This window comes from Crinia signifera, chromosome 11, assembly GCF_055691185.1.
Source record: "Crinia signifera chromosome 11, ASM5569118v1, whole genome shotgun sequence".
Classification (NCBI taxonomy): domain Eukaryota; kingdom Metazoa; phylum Chordata; class Amphibia; order Anura; family Myobatrachidae; genus Crinia; species Crinia signifera.
The window spans coordinates 122357199-122383852 of NC_139227.1; the positions used below are offsets into that span (position 1 = coordinate 122357199).

General features: G+C 51.6%; 1 protein-coding gene across 1 annotated transcript; it reads left to right on the forward strand.

The window, feature by feature from the left end:
- Window positions 1-1197: 1197 nt before the first annotated feature.
- On the forward strand, window positions 1198-24508 carry C11H11orf16 (chromosome 11 C11orf16 homolog). The gene is made up of 9 exons (XM_083164627.1): window positions 1198-1505; window positions 2126-2303; window positions 3580-3742; window positions 5160-5388; window positions 7928-8617; window positions 8838-9010; window positions 10641-10807; window positions 22971-23220; window positions 23673-24508. The coding sequence occupies exons 2-9, from the start codon at window positions 2140-2142 to the stop codon at window positions 23787-23789; spliced, it is 1953 nt and encodes a 650-aa protein (XP_083020753.1). The 5' UTR covers window positions 1198-1505; window positions 2126-2139; the 3' UTR covers window positions 23790-24508.
- The last annotated feature ends 2146 nt before the right edge of the window (window positions 24509-26654 follow it).

Here is a 26654-nt window from a genome sequence, read left to right on the forward strand (position 1 = left end):
CAGGCACAAAGCCGTGTACGGAGACATCGCGCTGCTCTCACAGATTCACGTGTTACATCATCAATGCTGTGCACATAACTCAGAGGACAAGAACACCTCTTTCCCCCGGATCTGCCAGCAATGGAGTCTGTATTGTAACACAACGATGTGCATCTTGTGAGGTATAATACATCAAGGGAAGGGACAGTACAGAGTAATAATGTGAGGAAAGGGGAGTACTCCCATTCCCAACATGCTTCGCTCACAATCTACTAATAGGAAAAGACGCAGGTGTATTAGAACTTTATCTAAATATTTTACCACCTGTGGTGGCTGTGCCATCAATGTCTACAGCAAATTATATATCTGACATAAAAAGTCTATTCAAAATAAAAGCGCATTGATCAACAAGTATTTGGATTTTTATGTACACATCAGTCTATAGTTTATCAAAAAACTATACAACTTGTATGAATATTATCATATAGAGGAATGTGTGACATCCCCGTGTTCCCCTATACAAGTGACATGTGCCTCACCTCTCTGCTCTGTGCTGCTGGGGACCCTGCTTCTTCTACTATATAACTCTCAGTCTGTGACTTCCTGCTGCCTCCATTCCCCTCCTTACATCATGTCACTGCCGCTGTCACATGCAGCCCTGTCCTCACTGACACACCACTCATCTCCTGATATACTCTGTGCTGCTGGGGACCCTGCTCCTCCCACTATATAACTCTCAGTCTGACAGGCAAAAGGTCGACATGGGGTCATTTGACTGTTTTATGAGTCGACATGTGCCGACAGGCGGTACTTCATGCCCTACCATCCACTATGGCGTGGTGGGAGAATAAAATAGTGTGCTGAGTGTAACGAGGCACCATTCCCGAATCATGGCGAGCGCAGCGAGCCATGCGAGGGGACGCGGTGCTATGTTGACTGTGTCAATGCTTGAAAAAATTAAATTTAAAAAAAATAAAAAATAAAAACCATGTCGACTTTTTCACTGTCGACCTAATGACCCTGTCGACCTTATACCTGTCGACATAATGACCCTGTCGACCTAACACATGTTGACCTAATGACCCTGTCGACCCAACCCATGTCGACCTTCAGTCAGGTCGACCTAAATGCAAGTCGACCTAATAGTGTAGACCTAATGCTTGTAGACCTAAATGCAGTCTGACGAATGATCCCATTCCGTAATGTTCTGAGTATATCAGTAGGAGCTGAGTCTAGTACGGACTCTTCCTATGAGCACTGAAGGGATGACGTCAGAGCTAACTTTTATACAAATATATATATTACAGGAGTTTATCAGCATCACCTGTGTATTATAACAGCCTGCACATTATCAGTAAGTATAGTAACTGTGGCCCCTGGTTAGTTGCTGGCAGGGATATATTCTCCTCTCCGTTACTCTTGGTGCTATAGCAACCAAAACAGTAACCAGAAACATGACACGCGGTAACCAGGAAACTCTCCATGAGCCGGTCACTGGGACACAGAGCACAGGACTGGGGACAGCGGTAAGGAGTCTCGGGACATCGGAACTGGAATTTATATTATCTGTACTTATACTGTCACTTATTATCCCTTACATATTCTATGTCCAAAGTCATTTCACTGCAGCAGATTCATTTGTAATTCAAATTTATTTCTCTTCCATTCAATGACATTAAATGCAGCATTGGTCTAATACACACTGTGTATATCAGAATAATAACCTAAAACTTAATTTTAATACAGGGAGGACCAAATTATTTTTTTGCACCTGGTCCCTCAACCCACATATTCCGCCACTGGGAGCAAATACACTTGTAAGTCTGCATGCAGCATAAATAATGGCTGCTATTGCATGCAGCTCACACATGCTGGTCAGCTTTATTTTACACAGCTGTTTAGAAATGAGTTTGGACACAACCCTCCCAAATATCAATCACTCTGCACATATTACATTGGGATAAATGGGATATTCCGGCAGTGGGAATGCTGGCGGTCCGCATTGTCATACTGGGAATCCCAACAGGGGCTCCGTTAATAACCTAACCTTGTCCCCCACTGTTTGCTGTGGATTTTTGGTGTTAGAAGTGTGATACCCATATTAATGAACTGTGCTTCTGGGCTGACATGTGACTCTCTCCCACAGAGCTGACACTCACCATGGATCACTGTATCAGGTCGCTGTGTCTGGACCACAAGTATTGTAGTGTGACCTCTCCTATTTCTACCCTCTCCTGCCACAGCCTGATTACTCACCCAGAGCCTCTATGTGGCTGTTCTGCTACAGCCCACCCATGTGGTACCCACCACCCCACCCATGCCCGGTAAGTTCCCCCAGAGACAACGTTACTAAGCTGTCTCCATATAGACTATGTTTACATATAACACACTGTGACTCTAACATCCAGCTGGCGCAGTGACACCTCAAATTCTTGTTCCTTCTTAATGGATTCTTTGTGAATGGAACTGATGTATTGAAGTGAAATATAGCATTATGAAATCCCTACTGCAGGGGTGTCCAAACTTTTTAAGACGAGGGCCAGATTTGGTGAAGTGTAAATGTGTGGGGGCCGACCATTCAGCCTGACATTCTTTGAATCATTAATCACATCAGAATGGTCCCCTACTCTGCCCCAATTCACTGTATGTCCCCCAGCCTGCCCCATTCACTGTATGTCCCCCAGCCTGCCCCTCCTTCACTGTATGTCCCCCATTCACTGTATGTTCCCCACTCTGCACCCATTCACTCTGTCCCCCAGCCTGCCCCCTTCTCTTAATGTCCGTTAGTGCCTCCATTCACTGTATGTCCCCAAGCTTGACCCTCCTTCACTGTATGACCCCCATTCACTATGTACCCCACTCTGCCCCCATTCACTGTATGTCCCCCAGCCTGCCCCTGCTCCCCCTTCTATGAATGGCCATCACTGCCTCCATTCACTGTATGTCCCCCAGCCTGACCCTCCTTCACTGTATGTCCCCCACTCTGCCCCCTCCCTTCTCTGTATGTTTCCCAGCCCCTTGTGGGAGCCAGAGGACGGAGAGGCAAAGCAGGCACTGCAAGGACAGGAGATGCTTGGGCTCCCGCTGGTGCCCTCCTCCACTCTGCATGTTACGGGAGCAAGCTTTCCCCTTGCTGCTCCCCCTCCCCAAACACTGCTGTCACTGTGATTGTGGAGTAGGGTGATATACGATTGTAGCAGCAGGGGTAGGACGACAAACATATCTGACTGTGGCGGCCGGCACCTCCTCACTGCAGCAGACAGCAAGGTAAAGGCGCGCTCGCCGGGGTCCCACCTTTAGTGTCCTGTGCTGTGCTTCCCACATCTGATGCTCTGCCCGCTTCCAGCTTGAGGCTACTTAAAATTACAGCACAGGCCGCAATTGGCCCCCGGGCCTGACTTTGGACATGCCTGCCCTACTGTATTAATTTGTCTGAAAATGAACGATTCCATTTTGCTGTTTATTACATAGATTTGGAGACAATAATCCCTGTGACATCACAGCACGTGTGCCCAGCGATAGAGCCGCTTGGGGTGACGTCATGAAACTTTGACAATGGTGACTTTTAATCGTCCTTTCACCAGATTCTCTTCTTTGCAGATGCTCATGGGTCGGTCATTACCCTTATTACACTAGCGTGACGTGTAAAAAGGTGGAATTATCGCCAACATTCCCGTGTCTAACACCCATCATTAGGCGTGAAAACGTACTGGCACAGAGACATTCAGATCAATATTACTACTTGGGTGTGGTGAGACAGGAGGTGAGGCAATACCCAACTGTGATGTCATGATAGAAGGTGTTGGGTAGGAATGATTGCAGCACATGCTTGAAAATGTGACAGTTGGTAATTACTGCACCTGTGAATCAACTAGGTGGTCTGGGAAATGTGACAGTTAGTAACGACTGCACCTGTTTATCCACTAGGCGGTCTGGGAAATGTGACAGTTAGTAACGACTGCACATGTTCACCGGCTAGGATAAGAGGAGGAAGTATAAAGATAAGAGGAGGAAGTGTAGAGACAAGAGAAGGGAAGTGTAGTAGAGGTATAGAGAGAAAAGAGGAAGTGTAGAGAGAGAAGAGGAGGAAGTGTAGAGAGAGAGAGAGAGGAGGAGGAAGTGTAGAGAGAGAGGAGTAAGTGTAGAGAGAGAGGAGTAAGTGTAGAGAGAGGAGTAAGTGTAGAGAGAGAGAGGAGTAAGTGTAGAGAGAGGGAGAGAGAGAGGAGTAAGTGTAGAGAGAGAGAGGAGTAAGTGTAGAGAGAGAGAGAAGAGGAGTAAGTGTAGAGAGAGAGAAGAGGAGTAAGTGTAGAGAGAGAGAGAGAGAGGAGTAAGTGTAGAGAGAGAGAGAAGAGGAGTAAGTGTAGAGAGAGAGGAGTAAGTGTAGAGAGAGAGAAGAGTGTAGAGATAATAGTGAGCTAGGGTGGGAACCTTTTGGGAGGGGAAGTTAGTGTTAGAGACAGGTTAGGGGCTGTTAAAGAGGTTAACCATGAGTGTTCAGAGTCACAGCAGAATATGGAATGGAGAGAGATGGGAGGAAGTGTAGAGATAAGAGGAGAAAGTATAGAAAGAGGGGGGGGGGGTGGGAGTGTAGAGATAAGAGAAGGATGTGTAGAGAGAAGAAGAGGATGTGTAGAGAGAAGAGGAAAAAGTATAGAAAGAGGAGGAGGAAGTGTAGAGATAAGAGGAGAAACTGTAGAGATAAGATAAGCAAGTGTAGAAGAAGTATAGAGAGAAGAGAGAAGGAAGGAAGTGGAGAGAGAGAGAAGAGGTGAAAGTGTATGGAGTAGAGGAAATGTAGAGAGAAGAGGATGAAATGTAGATATGGGAAGGAAATATAGAAAGAGGAGGAGGAAGTGTACAGACAAAAGGAGCAAGTATAGAGATAAGAGAAAGGAACTAGGGTGGGAACCTTTGGGGCCAATGGCATGTAGAGGAAGAGTGGGGGAGGGGAAGTCAGTGGTAAAGACAGGAGAGGGACTGTTTTATTTAGACTATTTATTAGAGAGGTAAGAGGCTAATCATGAGAGCTCAGAGTCACAGCGGCTGATGGAATGTATGGTGAAAAGTAGGTGAGAAGAGGATGAAGTGGTGGGGAAGGAGGCGTACATGATAGGGAAGAGAAGGGAGTGGTTAGAGCTGAATGGTAATGCTAATATAAACCACATTTCTCTTTGCACCAGGAGAAACCGGGGCTGTTTCTTATTGAGTTTAACAAGCCGAGTTCGGAGGGCGAGCGGTACTCCGCCACGCTGCAGAAGACGAGTGTTGCTGACATTATCCAGTATGATGAAGCCCTGAGGCAGGCTATAATTCCCGGAGACAACGTCTTAGCCCCCTGGGAAGCGGAGATGGCCAGATTTGGGCCAGGGACTGTTATTTCAGGCCTGGAGACCAGGGATCCTCTACGTGGTAAGGCTCAATGTAATCTCTTTCATCCTTATTGCACAGGCCTACACTGGCGCCATACAGGCGGAGGTATTTTCCCATGCACAAAGTACCGTGTGTTAAGGCCGCCATACACTATGCGATTTGGCCCCGATTTCACCCGATCCAGATGGATCGGGCAGTGAAATCGGACCAAATCGCAGGTTTTGACACCCGGTCCGACCGGATGCGCGGTCCCGTGCGCATCGGGTCAGAGTCGGGACGTCGGACCGGCTGCACATAAGATAAATCTTATGTGCAGCCGTGGGGACTCTGATGAGGATGCCGGCGAGGGAGGGGGGCGGCAGGGGGAGCCGGAGCAGGGAGCTGTCATGCTCCGTCCGGGTAGGAAGGGGAGGACATGCCGCTAGTAGTGCGGACGCTGCGGGGGACACAGGCGGCAGTAACATAGAGCCGGGGGCGGGGGGCAGCCGGGAGCTGTCAGCACTGGAAAAAAAAAAAAGCCCATACAATGAATGGGCAGCCTGTGATTGGCTGAGCGCTCTCTCAGCCTGTCAGCAATTGGCTGAGAGAGCGCTCAGCCAATCACAGGCTGCCCATTCATTGTATGGGCTTTTTTTTTTCAGTACTGACAGCTCCCGGCTCCCCCCGCCCGGCTCTATGCCGCCTGTGTCCCCGCAGCGTCCGCACTACTAGCAGCGTGCGTCCGTCCCCCCAGCCACCTTGCAGCATCCCCCGCCCGCCACCTCGATGTCCCCGGCCCCCCTGCTCACTCCACATTGCAGCTCCCCGGGAGTTGCAAATGATACATCGCATGCGATGTATCATTTGCAAAACTTGGCACATCAGTGCCTAATCGTGTGTCCCCCTCCCAGGGAGCTGCAGGGGGAAATCAGGTCCGACTTGTCCTTAGGACTAATGTATGGGGGCCTTTAGCCTCTGACTAATTGTTGTAAATCTATCGGACCCATCCTGTAAGTCACACATCGAATTTCTAATATAAATGTACCCCTTTTAAGGGCCCCATACATCAGCAATTAATTGTGACAATTTTCAGATATGGAGATGATTGCCACAATTAATTTTAGATGTGTGGGCTCCCCCTTTTGGCAATCCCAATCAAAATCGCCAATCGATTGCTTAATTAGGTTTTTAAACATGTTTAATAATCTGGTATTATCTGCAGATCTTTTTTAGATGTGTGGGCATTCCCAATTCGTCTTCTTCATGTATTTACATTATGAACAGCTGAAATGACAATCGATTGGGGCAATTTCCAGATATGAAGATGCAATCTTTAGATGGAAAAATCTGCCGATCACTGAAATAAATCTGTAATGTGTGGGCAAAGTCAAATAGATTGTAAAAGCCATTTATCTGGCCAAAAAATCCCTGGATCTGGAAATCCATAAATTGTGATTGCTGATGTATGGGGCCCATTAGACTGAAGCCAGAATTTTTTTTTGCCATAAACGAGCGTCACAGCAGGTCCAGCTTATGGGGCCCATTTATCATATAATATTTGCGGCTAATTCCCAGAAAACACACATTTTCGAGGGTTAGCCGCAAATATTAAGTATCAACTTCGGGCAGGATTGCAATGGGTCTCTGGGCTACCGCCATTCCCGCGGCACACTGCGATGCAAAGCGCAGAGACGACTGCATTCGGAGCCCCCGTCCCTGCGTTCTGCAGGGTAATACATTCGTACATCGCATATTGCAATGCGATTTTGTGTGGTAAATGCCACCCAGATCACATTGCATATGCAATCACAAAAAAATGGGCCCCTATGTCTGAAAGGGTCTAATTGGGTTGACAGTCCCGGGTCCATTGCCCCTTCGCCCCTTCAATCCATCAGGGTTATTCCTAGGACTAGCAACTCAGGTCAGTGCCCTAGCTCCAGTCTGAAAAAATTGACCCAGATCCTAGGAGCGGATTGGCAGGACACAGCAGCTTCTGGTGATGACATCATCTCCAAGCGCCCACTGTAACCCACAAGACCAGGGTCACTAGAAGACTCCAGGTCCAGTGTGAAGGGTGATGACCTGGGAATAACCTGCATGTGAACGGGAAGAAGACAGGGCCATAACTAGGTGTGGGTGAGCGCAGAGGCTCTGTGGGCACACCATCGTCTGCCCCATTGCTGGTGCTGGTCTTTCAGGCAGGGTGCATGAAACGGCTCCCTGCAGTCAGTAATGTCCTGGAATCTGGAGACTTCTGTAGTTTCCGAGTGGCGGCACCACTCCCCCTCTGTGTGATGTCAGACACAGAGTAGGCTGGGCTCATAACAGTGCTGGGACAAGCACAGCAACCCCAGCTTCAACCCATGTTCAGTGTCCCGGGTCTGAGTCAGGTTGAAGCCGGAGCTTTATGCCTGATAGGGGTATTAATTATGTCACTTATCTAATTTAAGCTGTACAAATAAATCTCTGAATCTGTGTTGAAATAAATGTACCAATCGCTATACAATTTAAATGTTCATGTGCACGAGACTCTCCAGATACAAACCCTTGATCTATTGCTGTGTCTGTATTCAAATTCATACCATGATCTGAATTGCAGCTACTGAGGACGAAGAGCTGACAGTCAGTTTTTGGAATGGCAAAAAGACCAAGGTCCCTCTTATGGTGGCGGTGTGGATCTCCCCGTCTCTTCACCATAGGATCATAGATAGACTTCACCATCCAATCAGTAGCCACCAGTATCTCCAGGACAGTGAAACAAGCACCACAACCTATGTCATCACTGACCGCTGTACCCAGATACCTATCCCAATGTGCTCAGCTAACCACGCCCACAAACACAGCTGGAGCCATTGCTCCGCCCACCCGCATCCCACCCATCAGCACTGCTCCTGTTGCTGCTTCCCGATCCAATCTTCATGTACCTGCTGCTACAACCCCAAGTGCCAGGCATGGTGGCCGCTCTTGCCCAGGACCAGCGTTTACATCCAGGGTAAAAAGGATCCAGATGATGACAGAAGATTGCAATCAATCACAAAAGGCAGAGACAGCACAAGACGAGGAAGCCACCAGCTGCCATCATCATCTGAGAATGAAGAGGAAGAGTCTTTGGAGGATGAGGAGAGTGAGAACGAGACGTGTCTGTCTAAGACCACGCAGAGTACCATGGTGGACAGCTCTGTGAACACAGACTCCAGCCTATGGGATAAGCCAAGGCTGGACATCAGCGACCGACCCGACTGGAAGTACTGGAAGCAGATGCAGCCAGAACCGTTCTATAGAAAGCCAGGTATGTGTCACGTTTATATGGAGAATAATGCACTTTACAGCTTAATTTAGTCAGTTCTAAACATGGGATCTGATAGTGGAGAGCTGTGCGACCAGTTAGTCGAGAGCGATATTTAATTCTGCACCAGCAACTAACGGCAATTTACGGTAAATCCATGTATGTAACTGCGTCCTCTGTGGTCATTACTAATAATCTGCCAAAATCATTCTGTCCCATGCAGGAATTATTAAATCCAAGAATAAAGCCTCCAAATTGGATTCGAGGGCCATACTATCTGATGTTGCTGGATTATCCAATCAGAGCGCTTTGTTTGAAACCATATTAGATTCACCAGTTAGAAGCCTATCCATGAAAGATGTTCTAACGTACGCAGATTTTAACCCCTCTGAGAAAGTAAGTAAATAGTGAACGAGTTGCCTAAATTGTTGAGGTTGTCCTTTTGTGTTAGGAACCAATAATCAAGAGAAAGCAAGATACAGTAGTAGTAGTACGTTTATTTATAAGGCGCCGCAAAGTGTCCACAGCGTCGTACATAGCAAACGAAAAACAAATGACAAGGTAACGTACAGGGTGTGTTGAAAGATACAGTATAAATAGGGGTATAGCTGGTAGAAATAAAATCAGCTTCAGTTCAGAAGTAGGTGTCAAAATTGTCGAGGAGACTGAAGATGAAGTAGAGGAAGGGAAGAACAGGACAGGAGCACAGGTGAGGTAAAGAGGTAGGGTGAGTACGTGAGGAAGGAGGGCCCTGCTCATAAGAGTTACCAGACTAAAAATAGGTGGGTGGACGAACGAAAAACAACAGGATAAGTAGGAACGGAGGCAGGATAGGAGGACCAAAAGAGGTTAGGAGGAGGGATAGGCTAGTCGAAAAAAGTGGGTTTTGAGGGAGCGCTTGAAGGAGGTAAGGGAATCAGAAAGCCTGATGGGTGGCGGGAGGTTGTTCCAGTGCAGGGGGGCAGTGCGAGAGAAGTCTTGGACACGGGAGTGGGAGGAGGTGATTAGGTGAGAGGTCAGTCGGCGGTCAGCGATGGAGCGAAGAGGACGGGAGGGAGTGTGGATAGAGATCAGTGAAGAGAGGTAAGGAGCGGTGGAGGAGGAGAGAGCCTTGTAGGTGGTGGTGAGGAGTTTAAAGAGAACTCGGAAAGGAATGGGGAGCCAGTGAAGAGATAGACAGAGAGGGACAGTATCCATAGACTAGGGAGATCACTGAGAGTGCAGCCTATCCAGTCACTAGGAGCCAGTGACGTCACTGAGGATGCAGCCTATACATTCCTTAGGAACCAGTGACATCACTGAAAATTCTTCCTATCCATTCCCTGGGAACCAGTGACTTCATTGAGGATGCAATATATACATTCCCTAGGAACCAGTGACATCACTGAGAGTGCAGCCTATCTACTCACTAGTCAGTGGGGTATATTGAATGCATGTCTAAACAGCCGTCTTGCCGGAAAGACAGCAGTTTTTGACATGAAGAGGCTCCGATCTATTCAATGCCAGCTATTTTTTTTCAGCAGGTTTAAATGTTTCAATCTGCCGAAACCAGGTGGATTGAAGGAATAGCCGCTAATCCACCTGCTTTTGGCTGTGTTTTCATCAATATCAATCCGACATAAAAAGATGCCTAATTGAGGCAGGGAGGACGGCGCCGTCCTCCCTGCCTCAATCAGCTCCTGTCTGCTTCCTCTCGTACCCACCCACCGCTGGGCCAGGTGAGGGCAGCTCACCCGGCCCGTCCAGGCTCCCGCCACCGCACTCACCCGGTCCCTGCGCCGGCCGGGTGAGCATCAATCAGCGGGCAAATCTGACATCAGATTTGGACACTGAATTGAATAACAGATACCGGATCCATTCCGGTAATAGAATTTCGGAATGGATTCGGCATCAAGTGAATATATACCAGTGTGAGGAATCACAGGCTAAAACATTATATGATTAGTAACAGATGTTGTTACATTATGATCCTTCCAGTTCTACAGCAGTAATAACAAATGTTGACTTTATGATACATATTCCGCAGCACCAGTCATCTCCGGTGGCCGAAGGTTTCAGAGAATCAGAATATGAAAAACTGCGCAACAGGAAAACTCTAGAGAGGCGGCTGGAGAAAATACAGCATAATAGGTGGGAGCAGAAGAGGGAAGACGACGCAGGACAGAAGTACAGCGACACCCAAGTGGCTCACAGGTACAGTGACAGCCAGGTACAGTGACAGCCAGGAGACTCACAGGTGCAGTGACAGCCAGATACAGCGACAGCCAGGAGACTCACAGGTACAGTGACAGCCAGATACAGCGACAGCCAGGAGACTCACAGGTACAGTGACAGCCAGATACAGGGACAGCCAGGAGACTCACAGGTACAGTGACAGCCAGATACAGGGACAGCCAGGAGACTCACAGGTACAGTGACAGCCAGATACAGCGACAGCCAGGACACTCACAGGTACAGTGACAGCCAGATACAGCGACAGCCAGGAGACTCACAGGTACAGTGACAGCCAGATACAGGGACAGCCAGGAGACTCACAGGTACAGTGACAGCAAGGAGACTCACAGGTACAGTGACAGCCAGATACAGCGACAGCCAGGAGACTCACAGGTACAGTGACAGCCAGATACAGCAACACCCAAGTGGCTCACAGGTACAGTGACAGCCAGATACAGCAACACCCAAGTGGCTCACAGGTACAGTGACAGCCGGATACAGGGACAGCCAGGAGACTCACAGGTACAGTGACAGCCGGATACAGGGACAGCCAGGAGACTCACAGGTACAGTGACAGCCAGATACAGGGACAGCCAGGAGACTCACAGGTACAGTGACAGCCAGATACAGGGACAGCCAGGAGACTCACAGGTACAGTGACAGCCAGATACAGGGACAGCCAGGAGACTCACAGGTACAGTGACAGCCAGATACAGCAACACCCAAGTGGCTCACAGGTACAGTGACAGCCAGATACAGGGACAGCCAGGAGACTCACAGGTACAGTGACAGCCAGGAGACTCACAGGTGCAGTGACAGCCAGATACAGCGAAAGCCAGGAGACTCACAGGTACAGTGACAGCCAGATACAGGGACAGCCAGGAGACTCACAGGTACAGTGACAGCCAGATACAGGGACAGCCAGGAGACTCACAGGTACAGGGACAGCCAGGAGACTCACAGGTACAGTGACAGCCAGATACAGCAACACCCAAGTGGCTCACAGGTACAGTGACAGCCAGGAGACTCACAGGCACAGTGACAGCCAGGAGACTCACAGGTACCATGACAGCCAGGAGACTCACAGGTACAGTGACAGCCAGATACAGGGACAGCCAGGAGACTCACAGGAACAGTGACAGCCAGATACAGGGACAGCCAGGAGACTCACAGGTACAGTGACAGCCAGATACAGCAACACCCAAGTGGCTCACAGGTACAGTGACAGCCAGGAGACTCAAAGGTACAGTGACAGCCAGGAGACTCACAGGTACCGTGACAGCCAGGAGACTCACAGGTACAGTGACAGCCAGATACAGGGACAGCCAGGAGACTCACAGGTACCGTGACAGCCAGATACAGGGACAGCCAGGAGACTCACAGGTACAGTGACAGCCAGATACAGCGACAGCCAGGAGACTCACAGGTACAGTGACAGCCAGATACAGGGACAGCCCGGAGACTCACAGGTACAGTGACAGCCAGATACAGGGACAGCCAGGAGACTCACAGGTACAGTGACAGCCAGATACAGGGACAGTCAGGAAACTCACAGGTACAGTGACAGCCAGATACAACGACAGCCAGGAGACTCACAGGTACAGTGACAGCCAGATACAGGGACAGCCCGGAGACTCACAGGTACAGTGACAGCCAGATACAGGGACAGCCAGGAGACTCACAGGTACAGTGACAGCCAGATACAGGGACAGTCAGGAGACTCACAGGTACAGTGACAGCCAGATACAGGGACAGCCAGGAGACTCACAGGTACAGTGACAGCCAGATACAGCGACAGCCAGGACACTCACAGGTACAGTGACAGCCAGATACAGCGACAGCCAGGAGACTCACAGGTACAGTGACAGCCAGATACAGGGACAGCCAGGAGACTCACAGGTACAGTGACAGCCAGATACAGCGACAGCCAGGAGACTCACAGGTACAGTGACAGCCAGATACAGGGACAGCCCGGAGACTCACAGGTACAGTGACAGCCAGATACAGGGACAGCCAGGAGACTCACAGGTACAGTGACAGCCAGATACAGGGACAGTCAGGAGACTCACAGGTACAGTGACAGCCAGATACAGGGACAGCCAGGAGACTCACAGGTACAGTGACAGCCAGATACAGGGACAGCCAGGAGACTCACAGGTGCAGTGACAGCCAGATACAGGGACAGCCAGGAGACTCACAGGTACAGTAACAGCCAGATACAGCGACAGCCAGGACACTCACAGGTATAGTGACAGCCAGATACAGCGACAGCCAGGAGATTAACAGGTACAGTGACAGCCAGATGCAGCGACAGCCAGGAGACTCACAGGTACAGTGACAGCCAGATACAGGGACAGCCAGGAGACTCACAGGTACAGTGACAGCCAGATACAGGGACAGCCAGGAGACTCACAGGTACAGTGACAGCCAGATACAGCGACAGCCAGGAGACTCACAGGTACAGTGACAGCCAGATACAGGGACAGCCAGGAGACTCACAGGTGCAGTGACAGCCAGATACAGCGACAGCCAGGAGACTCACAGGTACAGTGACAGCCAGATACAGCGACAGCCAGGAGACTCACAGGTACAGTGACAGCCAGATACAGGGACAGCCAGGAGACTCACAGGTGCAGTGACAGCCAGATACAGGGACAGCCAGGAGACTCACAGGTACAGTGACAGCCAGATACAGCGACAGCCAGGACACTCACAGGTATAGTGACAGCCAGATACAGCGACAGCCAGGAGACTCACAGGTACAGTGACAGCCAGATGCAGCGACAGCCAGGAGACTCACAGGTACAGTGACAGCCAGATACAGGGACAGCCAGGAGACTCACAGGTACAGTGACAGCCAGCTACAGGGACAGCAAGGAGACTCACAGGTACAGTGACAGCCAGGAGACTCACAGGTGCAGTGACAGCCAGATACAGTGACAGCCAGGAGACTCACAGGTACAGTGACAGCCAGGAGACTCACAGGTGCAGTGACAGCCAGATACAGTGACAGCCAGGAGACTCACAGGTGCAGTGACAGCCAGATACAGCGACAGCCAGGAGACTCACAGGTACAGTGACAGCCAGATACAGGGACAGCCAGGAGACTCACAGGTACAGTGACAGCCAGATACAGGGACAGCCAGGAGACTCACAGGTGCAGTAACAGCCAGATACAGGGACAGCCAGGAGACTCACAGGTAAAGTGACAGCCAAATACAGCGACAGCCAGGACACTCACAGGTATAGTGACAGCCAGATACAGCGACAGCCAGGAGACTCACAGGTACAGTGACAGCCAGATGCAGCGACAGCCAGGAGACTCACAGGTACAGTGACAGCCAGATACAGGGACAGCCAGGAGACTCACAGGTACAGTGACAGCCAGATACAGGGACAGCCAGGAGACTCACAGGTACAGTGACAGCCAGATACAGCGACAGCCAGGAGACTCACAGGTACAGTGACAGCCAGATACAGGGACAGCCAGGAGACTCACAGGTACAGTGACAGCCAGATACAGGGACAGCCAGGAGACTCACAGGTACAGGGACAGCCAGGAGACTCACAGGTACAGTGACAGCCAGATACAGCAACACCCAAGTGGCTCACAGGTACAGTGACAGCCAGGAGACTCACAGGCACAGTGACAGCCAGATACAGGGACAGCCAGGAGACTCACAGGAACAGTGACAGCCAGATACAGGGACAGCCAGGAGACTTACAGGTACAGTGACAGCCAGATACAGCAACACCCAAGTGGCTCACAGGTACAGTGACAGCCAGGAGACTCAAAGGTACAGTGACAGCCAGGAGACTCACAGGTACAGTGACAGCCAGATACAGGGACAGCCAGGAGACTCACAGGTACCGTGACAGCCAGATACAGCGACACCCAGGAGACTCACAGGTACAGTGACAGCCAGCTACAGGGACAGCCAGGAGACTCACAGGTACAGTGACAGCCAGATACAGGGACAGCCAGGAGACTCACAGGTACAGTGACAGCCAGATACAGCGACAGCCAGGAGACTCACAGGTACAGTGACAGCCAGATACAGGGACAGCCCGGAGACTCACAGGTACAGTGACAGCCAGATACAGGGACAGCCAGGAGACTCACAGGTACAGTGACAGCCAGATACAGGGACAGTCAGGAGACTCACAGGTACAGTGACAGCCAGATACAGGGACAGCCAGGAGACTCACAGGTACAGTGACAGCCAGATACAGCGACAGCCAGGACACTCACAGGTACAGTGACAGCCAGATACAGCGACAGCCAGAAGACTCACAGGTACAGTGACAGCCAGATACAGGGACAGCCAGGCGACTCACAGGTGCAGTGACAGCCAGATACAGCGACAGCCAGGAGACTCACAGGTACAGTGACAGCCAGATACAGGGACAGCCAGGAGACTCACAGGTACAGTGACAGCCAGATACAGGGACAGCCAGGAGACTCACAGGTGCAGTGACAGCCAGATACAGGGACAGCCAGGAGACTCACAGGTACAGTGACAGCGAGATACAGCGACAGCCAGGACACTCACAGGTATAGTGACAGCCAGATACAGCGACAGCCAGGACACTCACAGGTACAGTGACAGCCAGATGCAGCGACAGCCAGGAGACTCACAGGTACAGTGACAGCCAGATACAGGGACAGCCAGGAGACTCACAGGTACAGTGACAGCAAGATACAGGGACAGCCAGGAGACTCACAGGTACAGTGACAGCCAGATACAGCGACAGCCAGGAGACTCACAGGTACAGTGACAGCCAGATACAGGGACAGCCAGGAGACTCACAGGTGCAGTGACAGCCAGATACAGTGACAGCCAGGAGACTCACAGGTACAGTGACAGCCAGATACAGCGACAGCCAGGAGACTCACAGGTACAGTGACAGCCAGGAGACTCACAGGTGCAGTGACAGCCAGATACAGGGACAGCCAGGAGACTCACAGGTACAGTGACAGCCAGATACAGCGACAGCCAGGAGACTCACAGGTACAGTGACAGCCGGATACAGGGACAGCCAGGAGACTCACAGGTACAGTGACAGCCAGATACAGGGACAGCCAGGAGACTCACAGGTACAGTGACAGCCAGATACAGGGACAGCCAGGAGACTCACAGGTACAGTGACAGCCAGATACAGGGACAGCCAGGAGACTCACAGGTACAGTGACAGCCAGATACAGCAACACCCAAGTGGCTCACAGGTACAGTGACAGCCAGATACAGGGACAGCCAGGAGACTCACAGGTACAGTGACAGCCAGGAGACTCACAGGTGCAGTGACAGCCAGATACAGCGACAGCCAGGAGACTCACAGGTACAGTGACAGCCAGATACAGGGACAGCCAGGAGACTCACAGGTACAGTGACAGCCAGATACAGGGACAGCCAGGAGACTCACAGGTACAGTGACAGCCAGGAGACTCACAGGCACAGTGACAGCCAGGAGACTCACAGGTACCATGACAGCCAGGAGACTCACAGGTACAGTGACAGCCAGATACAGGGACAGCCAGGAGACTCACAGGAACAGTGACAGCCAGATACAGGGACAGCCAGGAGACTCACAGGTACAGTGACAGCCAGATACAGCAACACCCAAGTGGCTCACAGGTACAGTGACAGCCAGGAGACTCAAAGGTACAGTGACAGCCAGGAGACTCACAGGTACCGTGACAGCCAGGAGACTCACAGGTACAGTGACAGCCAGATACAGGGACAGCCAGGAGACTCACAGGTACCGTGACAGCCAGATACAGGGACAGCCAGGAGACTCACAGGTACAGTGACAGCCAGATACAGCGACAGCCAGGAGACTCACAGGTACAGTGACAGCCAGATACAGGGACAGCCCGGAGACTCACAGGTACAGTGACAGCCAGATACAGGGACAGCCAGGAGACTCACAGGTACAGTGACAGCCAGATACAGGGACAGTCAGGAAACTCACAGGTACAGTGACAGCCAGATACAGCGACAGCCAGGAGACTCACAGGTACAGTGACAGCCAGATACAGGGACAGCCCGGAGACTCACAGGTACAGTGACAGCCAGATACAGGGACAGCCAGGAGACTCACAGGTACAGTGACAGCCAGATACAGGGACAGTCAGGAGACTCACAGGTACAGTGACAGCCAGATACAGGGACAGCCAGGAGACTCACAGGTACAGTGACAGCCAGATACAGCGACAGCCAGGACACTCACAGGTACAGTGACAGCCAGATACAGCGACAGCCAGGAGACTCACAGGTACAGTGACAGCCAGATACAGGGACAGCCAGGAGACTCACAGGTACAGTGACAGCCAGGTACAGCGACAGCCAGGAGACTCACAGGTACAGTGACAGCCAGATACAGGGACAGCCCGGAGACTCACAGGTACAGTGACAGCCAGATACAGGGACAGCCAGGAGACTCACAGGTACAGTGACAGCCAGATACAGGGACAGTCAGGAGACTCACAGGTACAGTGACAGCCAGATACAGGGACAGCCAGGAGACTCACAGGTACAGTGACAGCCAGATACAGGGACAGCCAGGAGACTCACAGGTGCAGTGACAGCCAGATACAGGGACAGCCAGGAGACTCACAGGTACAGTAACAGCCAGATACAGCGACAGCCAGGACACTCACAGGTATAGTGACAGCCAGATACAGCGACAGCCAGGAGACTCACAGGTACAGTGACAGCCAGATGCAGCGACAGCCAGGAGACTCACAGGTACAGTGACAGCCAGATACAGGGACAGCCAGGAGACTCACAGGTACAGTGACAGCCAGATACAGGGACAGCCAGGAGACTCACAGGTACAGTGACAGCCAGATACAGCGACAGCCAGGAGACTCACAGGTACAGTGACAGCCAGATACAGGGACAGCCAGGAGACTCACAGGTGCAGTGACAGCCAGATACAGTGACAGCCAGGAGACTCACAGGTACAGTGACAGCCAGATACAGCTACAGCCAGGAGACTCACAGGTACAGTGACAGCCAGATACAGGGACAGCCAGGAGACTCACAGGTGCAGTGACAGCCAGATACAGGGACAGCCAGGAGACTCACAGGTACAGTGACAGCCAGATACAGCGACAGCCAGGACACTCACAGGTATAGTGACAGCCAGATACAGCGACAGCCAGGAGACTCACAGGTACAGTGACAGCCAGATGCAGCGACAGCCAGGAGACTCACAGGTACAGTGACAGCCAGATACAGGGACAGCCAGGAGACTCACAGGTACAGTGACAGCCAGCTACAGGGACAGCAAGGAGACTCACAGGTACAGTGACAGCCAGGAGACTCACAGGTGCAGTGACAGCCAGATACAGTGACAGCCAGGAGACTCACAGGTACAGTGACAGCCAGGAGACTCACAGGTGCAGTGACAGCCAGATACAGTGACAGCCAGGAGACTCACAGGTGCAGTGACAGCCAGATACAGCGACAGCCAGGAGACTCACAGGTACAGTGACAGCCAGATACAGGGACAGCCAGGAGACTCACAGGTACAGTGACAGCCAGATACAGAGACAGCCAGGAGACTCACAGGTGCAGTGACAGCCAGATACAGGGACAGCCAGGAGACTCACAGGTACAGTGACAGCCAAATACAGCGACAGCCAGGACACTCACAGGTATAGTGACAGCCAGATACAGCGACAGCCAGGAGACTCACAGGTACAGTGACAGCCAGATGCAGCGACAGCCAGGAGACTCACAGGTACAGTGACAGCCAGATACAGGGACAGCCAGGAGACTCACAGGTACAGTGACAGCCAGATACAGGGACAGCCAGGAGACTCACAGGTACAGTGACAGCCAGATACAGCGACAGCCAGGAGACTCACAGGTACAGTGACAGCCAGATACAGGGACAGCCAGGAGACTCACAGGTACAGTGACAGCCAGATACAGGGACAGCCAGGAGACTCACAGGTACAGGGACAGCCAGGAGACTCACAGGTACAGTGACAGCCAGATACAGCAACACCCAAGTGGCTCACAGGTACAGTGACAGCCAGGAGACTCACAGGCACAGTGACAGCCAGATACAGGGACAGCCAGGAGACTCACAGGAACAGTGACAGCCAGATACAGGGACAGCCAGGAGACTCACAGGTACAGTGACAGCCAGATACAGCAACACCCAAGTGGCTCACAGGTACAGTGACAGCCAGGAGACTCAAAGGTACAGTGACAGCCAGGAGACTCACAGGTACCGTGACAGCCAGGCGACTCACAGGTACAGTGACAGCCAGATACAGGGACAGCCAGGAGACTCACAGGTACCGTGACAGCCAGATACAGCGACACCCAGGAGACTCACAGGTACAGTGACAGCCAGCTACAGGGACAGCCAGGAGACTCACAGGTACAGTGACAGCCAGATACAGGGACAGCCAGGAGACTCACAGGTACAGTGACAGCCAGATACAGCGACAGCCAGGAGACTCACAGGTACAGTGACAGCCAGATACAGGGACAGCCCGGAGACTCACAGGTACAGTGACAGCCAGATACAGGGACAGCCAGGAGACTCACAGGTACAGTGACAGCCAGATACAGGGACAGTCAGGAGACTCACAGGTACAGTGACAGCCAGATACAGGGACAGCCAGGAGACTCACAGGTACAGTGACAGCCAGATACAGCGACAGCCAGGACACTCACAGGTACAGTGACAGCCAGATACAGCGACAGCCAGAAGACTCACAGGTACAGTGACAGCCAGATACAGGGACAGCCAGGAGACTCACAGGTGCAGTGACAGCCAGATACAGCGACAGCCAGGAGACTCACAGGTACAGTGACAGCCAGATACAGGGACAGCCAGGAGACTCACAGGTACAGTGACAGCCAGATACAGGGACAGCCAGGAGACTCACAGGTGCAGTGACAGCCAGATACAGGGACAGCCAGGAGACTCACAGGTACAGTGACAGCGAGATACAGCGACAGCCAGGACACTCACAGGTATAGTGACAGCCAGATACAGCGACAGCCAGGACACTCACAGGTACAGTGACAGCCAGATGCAGCGACAGCCAGGAGACTCACAGGTACAGTGACAGCCAGATACAGGGACAGCCAGGAGACTCACAGGTACAGTGACAGCCAGATACAGGGACAGCCAGGAGACTCACAGGTACAGTGACAGCCAGATACAGCGACAGCCAGGAGACTCACAGGTACAGTGACAGCCAGATACAGGGACAGCCAGGAGACTCACAGGTACAGTGACAGCCAGATACAGCGACAGCCAGGAGACTCACAGGTACAGTGACAGCCAGGAGACTCACAGGTGCAGTGACAGCCAGATACAGGGACAGCCAGGAGACTCACAGGTACAGTGACAGCCAGATACAGCGACAGCCAGGACACTCACAGGTACAGTGACAGCCAGATACAGGGACAGCCAGGAGACTCACAGGTACAGTGACAGCCAGCTACAGGGACAGCAAGGAGACTCACAGGTACAGTGACAGCCAGGAGACTCACAGGTGCAGTGACAGCCAGATACAGTGACAGCCAGGAGACTCACAGGTACAGTGACAGCCAGGAGACTCACAGGTGCAGTGACAGCCAGATACAGTGACAGCCAGGAGACTCACAGGTGCAGTGACAGCCAGATACAGCGACAGCCAGGAGACTCACATGTACAGTGACAGCCAGATACAGGGACAGCCAGGAGACTCACAGGTGCAGTGACAGCCAGATACAGGGACAGCCAGGAGACTCACAGGTACAGTGACAGTCAGATACAGCGACAGCCAGGACACTCACAGGTATAGTGACAGCCAGATACAGCGACAGCCAGGAGACTCACAGGTACAGTGACAGCCAGATGCAGCGACAGCCAGGAGACTCACAGGTACAGTGACAGCCAGATACAGGGACAGCCAGGAGACTCACAGGTACAGTGACAGCCAGATACAGCGACAGCCAGGAGACTCACAGGTACAGTGACAGCCAGATACAGCGACAGCCAGGAGACTCACAGGTACAGTGACAGCCAGATACAGTGACAGCCAGGACACTCACAGGTACAGTGACAGCCAGATACAGCGACAGCCAGGAGACTCACAAGTACAGTGACAGCCAGATACAGCGACAGCCAGGAGACTCACAGGTACAGTGACACCCAAGAGGCTCACAGGTACAGCAGAAGCCAGGTGCAGTGACAGCCAGGAGACTCACAGGTGCAGTGACAGCCAGGAGACTCACAGGTGCAGTGACAGCCAGGAGACTCACAGGTGGCAGCCAGGAGACTCACAGGTGCAGTGACAGCCAGGAGACTCACAGGTGCAGTGACAGCCAGGAGACTCACAAGTATAGTGGTAGCCAGTTACAGTGACAGCCAGGAGACGCAGAGCAGTTACAGTGACAGCCAGTAGACTCACTGGCAGGGCTTAAAGTTGTCCTGGAGAAGTGGTGGGACTCCTTTCCCCTAACCCCCCTTCCCCGTACATTAGGCAGAGACTAGACCAGTGCCAGGGAATTTGTGACCTACTGTAAAGGGACAATGGTCCCACAAGGAAGGGGTGTGGTCACACAATAGTAAGTCCAATAAAAATTACGTAACACAGAAGCACAATCAAATACACATTACACCACATGTAGTGCCCCTGATTCATATTAAGTCACACAGTATTGCCCCTTATACAAATGTGCCCAGTTGTGCTGCTTATACACATCGTCTCGGTCACTCCAGCAGCTTCCCCACCTCTGAGCCCCTTCAGCCCCCCTCACCTGCCTTCAGCATACACAGAGCTCATTCCACAGAGCCTGTTCCACTTAGTGGCCCTTCTTCACTTCAACGGCGGTGATGGTATGACATCACATACACTGTGCCAGAAGAAGAAGCTGCTGGGACCGGCTTTTCTGTTGGAATTACTGTTCAGGGCTGTGGTAGAGGTGGAACTCAGTTCCCCCTACCATTAGAGGTGGTGGAAATCCATTCCACCCCTTTCCCCCTCACCTTAACCCCTGCTCACAGGTACAGTGACAGGCAGACTCACAGGTACAGTGACAGGCAGGTACAGTGACAGGCAGTCTCACAGGTACAGTGACAGGCAGGTACAGTGACAGGCAGACTCACAGGTACAGTGACAGGCAGGTACAGTGACAGGCAGACTCACAGGTACAGTGACAGGCAGACTCACAGGTACAGTGACAGGCAGGTACAGTGACAGGCAGACTCACAGGTACAGTGACAGGCAGGTACAGTGACAGGCAGACTCACAGGTACAGTGACAGGCAGGTACAGTGACAGGCAGGTACAGTGACAGGAAGACACACAGCTACAGTGACAGGCAGGAGACTCACAGGTACAGTGACAGGCAGGTACAGTGACAGGCAGACTCACAGGTACAGTGACAGGCAGACACACAGGTAGAGGTGGGAGGCTGGTTAAAAGGGAGGTGCGACACTGCACAGTCTGCATGTTGTTCCTCCAGGGATGCTTCATTCCCTGTACCAAGATGGCTGCTAGACGAAGTACTGCACATGGATGGCACCATTGTGTCACTAAGTAAGAGCACCACGTTGTGAGACTTCCACTTAGCTAGGGAGAGACCTGCGATTACCTGCTGGTACATACTTTTCCATAGAGTCCTGCACTGTTACCAGCAAGCTGCATTTATTCACTGGCTGGTGATCTGTGTGACACCCTGCTCCACTCAATGACCAGAGTGTGTATAACAGTGAGTACAGCTGTGCACCACTCCACTGTTTCAGTAACTGGGCTGTTTCTAGTTGTAAGGAAGGAGACTTATTGCTGGTACACAATGGCCCAATGGACCAGCCATATATCGGCCACTGTGTAACCAGCATGACTGTCTCACCTTTACATGCCATGAATTAGTTGGCAGGTGAGCTTAAACCAGGTCGCAGATCATCAGAGTGACTCTATGTGATAGCAGTTGGCGGGTTCTCAAAGCCTCTTGATGATAGAGTAGGACCTGGGATGATAGTGGCCCCTTGATGTTGGGCTCCAGGCATTGAATGCATTGATGAATTACTCCCTGACCGTGAATGTGATAGACGTGTCAGATAAGGCTGTACGTGCCTCCAGACACTGAGATGTGTCGCCCCCCCCCCCCCCCCCCCTCCAGGATGAAGACCCTGCAACGTTTGCAGAACGAGGAGCTGAAGCTGAAAGAGCAGGAAATAAGGAACATTGCCGCGATGAAGGCCAAGCTGGCTGTACGTGAGGAGCGCAGTGAGCACCACCAGACCATGGCCGCTGAGGACAAGAAGAGAGAACAGCGCAGGCTGGATCACCTGAGGAAGGTCCGCGAGAAGATCGACCAGAAGGAATATGAAAAGTGTGCAGTCAATGAGCAGAGAGAGATAAACCATCTGGTGGGTGTACGCGGGTGGTGATGTCATGGTGATGTCATGTGGCACCTTAGTACAGGTTGAGTATCCCTTATCCGGATATCACAAAACTGAAATATGCGGAAAACCATAGATTTTCAGCATATTTCGGGATTTTTTGTTGTTGTCCCGTCCCCCCAGTCCCAAGGATGCATTGCACATGTGCGCCGGTGACAAGTGCATTGCGTCCATGGGACTGGGAATGCCGCTGAAGATGGATTCAATGGTTGCCGTGGACACCAGGTGACACTGTGGATGTTGGGGGACCAGGTGAGTAAAAAATAAATAAATATATTTCGAAATCCGGAATAATCCCCGAGCATTTTGGATAGGGGATACTTAACCTGTCAGGACTTTGCCTCCAGACCAAATAATAATACAGATTAACGTATTACGGTGAGCCCGCTTCCAGTAACTGGTTTCTCCTTGGATCACAGGCTACGCAGAGGAGGAGGGTGCAGGACCACTACAAAGAGGTGGCAGAGAAAGTCTTCCAGGCCGAACAGCAGGAGATGCAGCGCAGTAACCCTAAAGTGGCCTATATGGAGGCGTAATACTCTCGGACCCATGAGAGGCGTCATATTCACCCCAGGGCGGAGACTCTGTATGGAGGTGCATTATTCACACTGACAACAGATTATATATGAAGGCAGAAGTCAGTGGGGTGGAGACGCTGTGTGGATGGGGGGGGAGATGTTACCTAGGCTGAGATTATAATGACCTGAGTGTGTGATTATAAAAGGAATATGGGATTTAGGATTATTTATACACGCAAGAAAATAAATCTTGCTTTATGTATAAAAATATTTATTTTTACAATGTATTAAGGGGCAGACTAGAAGGGCCAAGTGGTTCTTATCTGCCATCAAATTCAGTGTTTCTATGATTCAATAAAACTTCTCTGTGCAGTTTCCTGTAGAGCCTGGAGGTGGCGCTGGTGTTACAGTATGATTCTGTTGGTGGCACAAGGCATGTATGGCGGCCTTATAGGAAGCAAAGGTTACTAGGATTTATCTGGTTGGTAAATTATAGCAAAAACGTCAGTCAGTAGGTGTGAGCTACCCCAGGGCGCATAGTTAGGTACTTGTGTAGTTTCACGGCGCCAGCATGGCGCCGTACTACTTCCGGGTTCTACGCTCGCCACAAACTATGTTAAAAAAAGTAACTTAACTCCATGCCAACATTGATAGTTCATACCCCCACTATCCATGTTGGCATGGAGTTGATTTTAAATAGCGTGACGAGCGTGGCGAGCCCTCAAGGGGACTCAGACGCACGGCGCCAGAAACTACACAAGTACCCATGGTTATGTTATTATGATCATAGGAAAACATTTAACCCTACAGCCAGCTTCAATGTAGTATAAACTATGGAACTAAGTGGGATGGGATGCCGGCAGATAATACAGACCCCAGAATCCACACTCGGGGCCAGAGGACTGGGCGAGCAGAGGTCCGCATGAGATATACCAGTGCCCTGAGCATGCCAAGTACCACTCAGCGCTAGTATATCGGAGGAATAGGAACGACCAATCTAGGACCACACCAGGCTGTAGCAAGTTCGGGTGCAGGCTGCAAATGCTATTAACAATGGGGCTAATTCATTTAGCACCGCAGAGCTCCGAAAATCGATATTTGTTGATTCCTGGAGAAGTGCGCATGCGCGGCCACTTTAACTGCAATCATGTCGCCACCGCAGTTTAAGTAGCGTCAGGGGTCAGCGACCGTCCGTTGTGGGGGGACCGAACATTTTGTGGGAGCAGTCCAGACAATGCTAACTGCCATGTTACAGGCTGTGTTTGAAAAAAGTCAGTAAGGAGCTGATTGGCTGGACGTTTATCTCTCCTTATCACACTTGCATTTATCTCTTGTTAAAGGCCCCCATACATTTGTCCGACTTGTCCTAAGGACAAGTCGGACCTGATTTCCCCCTGCAGCTCCCCGGGAGGGGGACACACGATTAGGAACTGATGTGCCAAGTTTTGCAAATAATACATCACATGCGATGTATCATTTGCAACTCCCGGGGAGCTACAAGGTGGAGGGAGCAGGGGGGCATGGGACATCCAGGTGGCGGGTGGAGGACGCTGCGAGGTGGCTGGGGGGCGCTGCTAGTAGCCCAGAGGCAGCGGACGCTGCGGGGGACACAGGCGGCAGTGACATAGAGGCGGGCAGGGGGAGCCGGGAGCTGTGAGCGCTGGAGAAAAAAAAGCCCATACAATGAATGGGCGGCCTGTGATTGGCTGAGCGCTCTCTCAGCCAATTGCTGACTGGCTGAGAGAGCGCTCAGCCAATCACAGTCTACCCATTCATTGTATGGGCTTTTTTTTTCTCCAGCGCTGACAGCTCCCGGCTCCCCCTGCCCGCCTCTATGTCACTGCCGCCTGTGTCCCCCGCAGCGTCCGCTGCCTCTGCGCTACTAGAAGCGTCCCCCGCCACTCCCCCCCCCCCTGCTCCCTCCACCGGATGGAGCATTGACAGCTCCCTGCTCCGGCTCCCCCTGCCCATCTCCCTCGCCAGCATCCGCCGCCTGTGTCCCCTGCCCGGCTGCACATAAGATTTAGCAAATCTTATGTACCGCCGGTCCGACCTCCCGACTCTGACCCGATGCGCACGGGACCGCGCATTGGGTCGGACCGGGTGTCTATACCTGCGATTTGGCCCGATTTCACTGCCCGATCCATCTGAATCGGGTGAAATCTGGACCAAATCGCATAGTGTATGGGGGCCTTTAGGCTTAGTACATCTGCCCCAATGTGTGAGGGCTTAGCTGTGTAGCGAAGCGATCCCACTTTAGCGATATGCCCACCAAATTTTGAAAGTACAGCGTGGGAGGGAAAAAGTGAGCAGGGGGCGTTGCCCTGTGTGCCCTCCCGCGCGGGAGTTGCAGTATTGCAATGAAGCGATATGTGCAGCACAGTTGGTGTGATGGTAAGTATTAGCAGTTAGGTCTTGAGTTTAAATCCCACCGCGGCTCTGTGAGAAGTGTGTATGTTCTCCTTGTGCTTGTCTGGGTTTCCTCCCAGTCCAAAACATACTGGTGGGTTTTCTAGCTCCCGACAAAAAATTGTCCCTATTGCGCCTGTGTGTATATGTGGTAGGGAACATAGATTGTAAGCTCCACTGGGGGCAGGGACTGATGTGATATGGAATATGTGTGCGCTATATACATAATACAGTTAATAGATGAAGCCGTATTCAGACCCACCTGTGATTCAGTATGCTAAATACAAGGTTTCAGATTTGCAGAAATAAAGCACTTCAGTAACTAAGAAAAACAAACTAAAAAACCCCAAAAGCACGCAATGATTTTTCATTTTAGAAGAATAAGGACACTTGTGTCAGGTCAGACACGTGCTATAACAGACGGAGGGGAATGTCATCGCACCCTCAGTGCCCCTTACTCTAGTACCAAGAAAT